Source organism: Anopheles aquasalis, chromosome 2 (genome assembly GCF_943734665.1).
Source record: "Anopheles aquasalis chromosome 2, idAnoAquaMG_Q_19, whole genome shotgun sequence".
NCBI classification, from domain to species: domain Eukaryota; kingdom Metazoa; phylum Arthropoda; class Insecta; order Diptera; family Culicidae; genus Anopheles; species Anopheles aquasalis.
This window is the reverse complement of record NC_064877.1, coordinates 75,515,647-75,520,646: the sequence shown is the minus strand read 5'-3', so window position 1 is coordinate 75,520,646 and position 5,000 is coordinate 75,515,647. Positions and strand designations below refer to the sequence as shown.

General features: G+C 48.8%; 4 protein-coding genes across 6 annotated transcripts in view; 1 reads left to right on the top strand and 3 right to left on the bottom strand.

Annotated features, from left to right (window-relative positions):
* The window catches only part of LOC126571638 (ATP-dependent RNA helicase me31b), a 10,473-nt gene extending 10,287 nt beyond the window's left edge, over nt 1–186 (bottom strand). For both annotated transcript variants that reach the window (XM_050230328.1, XM_050230329.1), the window contains exon 1: nt 91–186. The gene's annotated coding sequence lies outside the window, so the exon portion shown is untranslated. The remainder of the gene's footprint in view (nt 1–90) is intronic.
* A 335-nt stretch (nt 187–521) lies between these two features.
* LOC126578152 (ER membrane protein complex subunit 5) lies at nt 522–1,162 on the top strand. The gene is made up of 3 exons (XM_050240459.1): nt 522–667; nt 731–783; nt 848–1,162. Exons 1-3 carry the CDS (start codon nt 592–594, stop codon nt 1,085–1,087), a joined length of 369 nt encoding a protein of 122 aa, XP_050096416.1. The 5' UTR covers nt 522–591; the 3' UTR covers nt 1,088–1,162.
* Nucleotides 1,159–3,193, bottom strand: LOC126578142 (T-cell activation inhibitor, mitochondrial). The gene is made up of 4 exons (XM_050240448.1): nt 3,080–3,193; nt 2,412–3,008; nt 2,029–2,341; nt 1,159–1,958 (listed from the first exon to the last, which is right to left on the bottom strand). Exons 1-4 carry the CDS (start codon nt 3,100–3,102, stop codon nt 1,341–1,343), a joined length of 1,551 nt encoding a protein of 516 aa, XP_050096405.1. The 5' UTR covers nt 3,103–3,193; the 3' UTR covers nt 1,159–1,340.
* A 118-nt stretch (nt 3,194–3,311) lies between these two features.
* The window catches only part of LOC126580879 (CKLF-like MARVEL transmembrane domain-containing protein 4), a 2,352-nt gene continuing 663 nt past the window's right edge, over nt 3,312–5,000 (bottom strand). For both annotated transcript variants that reach the window (XM_050244182.1, XM_050244183.1), the window contains exons 2-3: nt 4,176–4,608; nt 3,312–4,082 (exon numbers count right to left, since the gene is read on the bottom strand). In XM_050244182.1, coding sequence (XP_050100139.1) covers nt 3,939–4,082; nt 4,176–4,562 — 531 coding nt within the window. In that variant the 5' untranslated portion in view covers nt 4,563–4,608 and the 3' untranslated portion in view covers nt 3,312–3,938. The remainder of the gene's footprint in view (nt 4,083–4,175; nt 4,609–5,000) is intronic.

Below are 5,000 nucleotides of genomic sequence, written 5' to 3'. Positions count from 1 at the left end.
AAATGCTCCTTTATCGTTTCTTCGCGATGAAAGGAACACGCATTTGATTTCCATCTTAAGCTTATCGAACGCGTGCGCTGATTTTCTTACCTGGGTGATTCTGCTAATTCTCGGGAGACTCGTTTTTTCGCTGGGAATTTCACTTGTAACTTTTCTTCGTTTGCTCTCAATGATGCCACGATGATGCCAAAAAGTGAGGAAGGCCAGGGTTGTAGCCCGGATTGTGCTGCTACCATTTTTGTGCTCAATTTTTCGCTCAATTTGCTGCTTAGGCTATTTTCAAACTCACGCGTGTTTTAAAAAAATGTTTTTGTGTTAAAATTATCACAACCGCATCTCAACCAATTCATTAAGTTGCCACGTTGTAATTGCATTAATTTAGTGGTTAAATGTTTGAAGAAATAATGGGGTTCTTTCCATTTCAATTAAGACAGTTAACTGTCTAAATTTAAATAAATTAAGGAACTAAAATAATTCCTGTACGCCCATAGTGCCAGCTAGCAATCTTGACAGTGGTAGTGACAGCTAATTAAGCGAACTACACTTTTTATCAACAAATAAAATTATAATTTTCGCCGATTTTCCAACAGCATGGCTTTCTTCAGTAAATTGCAAATTGTGCTGGGATTTCTGTCCCTGCTGCACGCAGCATATTCGGCGGCACAACGTAAGTACCTACCCTCCTGCTAGCGGTCGTCCGAGGCTCATCCAGAATTCCGGCTTTTCACAGACCGTGCCTACCTCCGAATCACGGAACAGGAGTTTACGCAGCTGCCGATCGATGTGAGTTTGCCGGATTGCCGGTTCCATTGGATCTCTTCACTTACTTTTCCCTTCCCTTCCACAGATCGTATTCCAAGCCATCGCCAGTCTGCTGCTCATCATCTACAACATCCTGCAGGTGGTGGGAGAGTTTAAGGAGATCCGTGCGGCGGTCGATTTGCAGGCCAAATCCTGGGAAACGCTGTCCAACATACCGTCATTCTACACATTCAACCATCGTGGCAAAGCGCTGTCACCCTTCTACGAGCCACTGAACCCGGAAGCTTACGATCGAGTGTACGGATCGGACGCGTTACAAGAATGATTGTACCAAGCTACCAAAAACACATCATTATTCTAATTAAAATCATTCATTTACCAATGTAATGCACCGGATTAACCACGTGTTTGGCCAGTTTGGCGACCCGTTTATTGTCTTTTGTTACACTCGATCCACACCGCTATCTTCCTAAAACCCGCGTCAGTTCCGTTACAACAAACTCACGAAATGGCACACATACACCGGACACAACCGCCAGTCAGGTTGCATGACCAATTGACTAAGGAACAGTGTTGCTCTATTGCTTCCAATCCCACGGTATGCAAACCGTACCATCGGCCAACACGGAGTAATACGTCGTGATGTTAAGGTTCAGATCGGCCAGCTCCAGCTCGCCACTGGCCGTACCGGCTTTTGCCAGCAACTTTTCAAGACACTCAATCATGCGATCGGGGGTCACGGAATCATCCTTCGCCAACGAAAGCAACCGAAATTGGGCCAGACAGCGTGCGTGCAGATCTCGCTCGACGTATTTCTGCTGATCGTACGATTTCTGCTTCTCGAGCGCCTCCTCCAGATGGTTGGTAAAGAAATCGACCAGCAGCGAACCGGGACAGGTGGCCGGCACAATCAGCTGACCCGTGGGACTAACCATCAGCGGGCCAGCTTCCGATTCTACCACCAGTTCAAACTGTGAGAGGCTTTCGGGCCACGATTTTGGGAACTTTGAGCGACCCAGATAATCCAGTAGCGCGGTTGTGATTTTGCGTAAATGGGAAGCATACGCCATGGCCTGTGCCTTCGGCATAAACTTCCTACGGCCGATGCGTATGTTACGCAGGACCTGCGACAACGCATACTCGTACGCCGGTAGTTTGCTCAGATAACTATCGTGTTTGTCAATCGTTTTGATAAGCTGCAAAGAATTTCGTGGGATAATTATGAACCTTCGAATGATAACAGACGGTGCCAGGGACTCTTCTCACCTCTAACCAATTCCGCTGAACATCTCCAGTGAATAGCATAACGTGCCCTTCGAGACTAACGCCCGTGAAGGCAGCAAACACAAGCGTACGGTCCTTCAACCCATCCATCGCGCCCGGATGCAGCTCGGCCAGTTTCTCGAGGCTCTTGAGACATCCACGGAAGTGTTCCACGTTCCAGCCACAGTCGTAGATAATCTCACGGAGCTGTAGCTGCTTTGTAACGTCTTCCTTAAGCTTCTCAACCTCCTCACGCAGCTCCTGGACGGCCTTCGTGCGAACTGCAGCCGTTACCAGATGCTTCCGAAGCCACTTTCTGTAAGCAGAGAGATGCAAAATGATTAAACAACGCGGTGGCGTGCTCCACGTGTGCAATGGACACTTACTGAAGTGTTTCATTTTCACGCGTCCGTTTGATTTTAAACTGAAAGATATCAAACTCCTTCTCGAACGGAGAATCGTCTTCGTCATCCGGCTGCTCTTTACCGAAGTTATACTCAGATCGTTTCTTGTAGTAAAATGATTGTTGATGCCCCGTTTGCTGCTGATGGAAATCATCAAAGGTACTTCGAGTCGTTCTGCTTTGCATCGAGGGCATTTTGTCGACAAACTCCGTGGGCAGATTGCACGATTCCAGTATCCGCCGGAGCACCAGCTTCGTGTCGACGGTGCGCTCCAGTGGCACCTTGATGAGATTGAACGTTCCCCGATCCTGCAGCTCGTTTGAGGCACGGATGTAGAATGGCAAGGTTTGCGGTGTCGAAGGGAGAATCCGGCGCTGTTTCAACAACGATTCCAGATGTGCACTGAGCAATTTCAGGGAATCCTCATTCACCTGACGCTGCTGTGGGTAGCGACCGAACAGATCCGGGTGGACGGCAAAGTAGAATGGTCGCAGGGCGGTCGCCACCTCGGACGAACCGATCATCCGGTGTAGAACAGCGAACGAACCAGCAGCCGCCGGACCCCCTGGTCGGCTTGTACTGCGCATGGGAAGAAACACAAACCAGATTAAATCTCTCTTCCGCTGGATCCCATCCCTTACCAGGTTTACCATTTCTTGAAGAAAATGTACATTTCTTCAGCCGCCTCTGGCCGATTACGCTTTAATACGACGTAAGTCCGCACGTTACCGCAGTGATTTCATGGTCAAAGGCCATTCAAGGTTACGACAGCTGATTTCATTCACAACAAAAAACGCGAAAACAAACCGTGGCTTTGACGTTTGCATGTGTCACCGGATGGCGGATTTCTTTCGCGTTTTTAAACGGAACACCGTTGCGGAATAAGGATTAATCCGCCTTGTTAACGGAGGGTGTATATGATTTATTTCTCAAAATACGTGCAACACGCAGCGACGATGTAAAGTAATTCTCTACAGAGGCACTAGGCCCGGCTAATAACAGCTCGTTTGCATAATATTCAAAAGAGTTTCGCGTTCACCGCAAAAAGGGCGGTATAAAGAGGATTCCTCGGTGCGGTTGGATAAAACAATACAATAGTTAAAATCTCGCTGTAAATTTCCACGTAAGGCTTCGGTGTAGCAGCTAAGTGGTCTCGATTCGGTTTCAATTTGATTGTGTTTCGATGAGATTACTGATCTTTCTGTGACGATCCTAAAGTGCACGTGGTTGTGTTTGTGTGTAGCATATCCGTAGAACCTAGCAAATCTGCCCCTAGAACACAGCTGCCAGAGCACACCCTAACAATTAACAATAAGTAGTACTTTATGGCGCATGGCGTTACTATACTGAAACGAAACAAACGTCCGCAAACGACGATGACCGTCTCCCGACCAGTAGTACGGACGAAAGGCGTGTGAAGTAGCGTATACTTCCTTCGAGAGGACTCGCGACCAAGGACACTCGGCGCATGTACGTTGAATTTCGATGGTTCCCGTTCCCGGGGAGGGTTTAAGCGGTAAGCGTTGAGACGGTCTGTTGCTGTTGCTGCACATGGACGGTTCGGGAGCCCTGGGCAATCTCACCGCTACGGACACTCTTGAACTTGAGGAAGGCATCAAACCCGTACCCAATCATGGCACAGTACCCGAAGAACTGCAATTGAAAGCATTGTATCGCGTTAGAGAGAGAGAGCGAGAACGAGGGTGGATTGTGATGCCACCACGAACTAGGCCGTTGGTTCCTTACCGCAGCTGCCTGAAACGCCTCAATGCTGGTGGCGGCCGCAATGGACGAGGCCAGCATGTAGAGCAGGGCCCAGGCGGCACAGAAGTATAGTTCTATTTTTAGCCACGGGATTTTGTGAAACTTTTCACAAACGTGAAACAGATAAAACACGAGCATAATGCCGCTAAACCAGAACCCGAGCATGGCGACGGTGTTGAAGAAGCTACCCTGCGGTCGGAAGCTAAAGTACGAGAACTCGATGCAGATGAACCCGATGAGATTCAGCACGATGCACACGATCTTCACGATGCCCGGTATCGTGCGGATGTACTCCGGATCGTAGCGAATGTACGGCTGCACGACCGTTTGCTGCTGGGTGACGGTTGCGGTTTGCGTAAACTCGGCCATTTCCACTTCCAATCTTTGTGGTCGGTCACTTCACGACGGAGGGGGGCTTGAAGAAAGCAAAAATAAAAATCTCATTAAAATCCTCGATTATTCACGGACCGCACACCCCATGGCCGCCTGGAACGGCACGATAAGCAGATGCCCCGTGTCTAGCCCCGCATTTTGCGATAAAATCGATAGCAAACTCGCGAGGAGAAAGTGAACCAAAACGAAAGGCGTGAGTAATGGAGCATTGCGCGCGCCAACATCATTACGCTTGACCCATGGAAAGCCTACTATGGTCCACAGGGTGGGAAACAGAGGCATTTTTACACCTTTTTGAAGTCCAACAAAAAGGGCTTGTCCGACTGGCCACTACTTTCTTGTGTCGTCTCCCATTTAGCGACAAGTTGATAATGCGCGGCTTGCGAGAACACGCCTAACCATGGCCAGAATGGC

Excerpts from the sequence above, each read along its gene's own strand:
- LOC126578152 (XM_050240459.1), top strand. The coding sequence starts at position 592 with ATGGCTTTCTTCAGTAAATTGCAAATTGTGCTGGGATTTCTGTCCCTG. Across the intron at positions 668-730 it reads AGCATATTCGGCGGCACAAC|ACCGTGCCTACCTCCGAATC; the intron begins GTAAGTACCTAC and ends GGCTTTTCACAG. Across the intron at positions 784-847 it reads TTACGCAGCTGCCGATCGAT|ATCGTATTCCAAGCCATCGC; the intron begins GTGAGTTTGCCG and ends TCCCTTCCACAG.
- LOC126578142 (XM_050240448.1), bottom strand. The coding sequence starts at position 3,102 with ATGTACATTTTCTTCAAGAAATG. Across the intron at positions 2,342-2,411 it reads CGTGAAAATGAAACACTTCA|AAAGTGGCTTCGGAAGCATC; the intron begins GTAAGTGTCCAT and ends CTCTGCTTACAG. Across the intron at positions 1,959-2,028 it reads TTCAGCGGAATTGGTTAGAG|CTTATCAAAACGATTGACAA; the intron begins GTGAGAAGAGTC and ends AATTCTTTGCAG.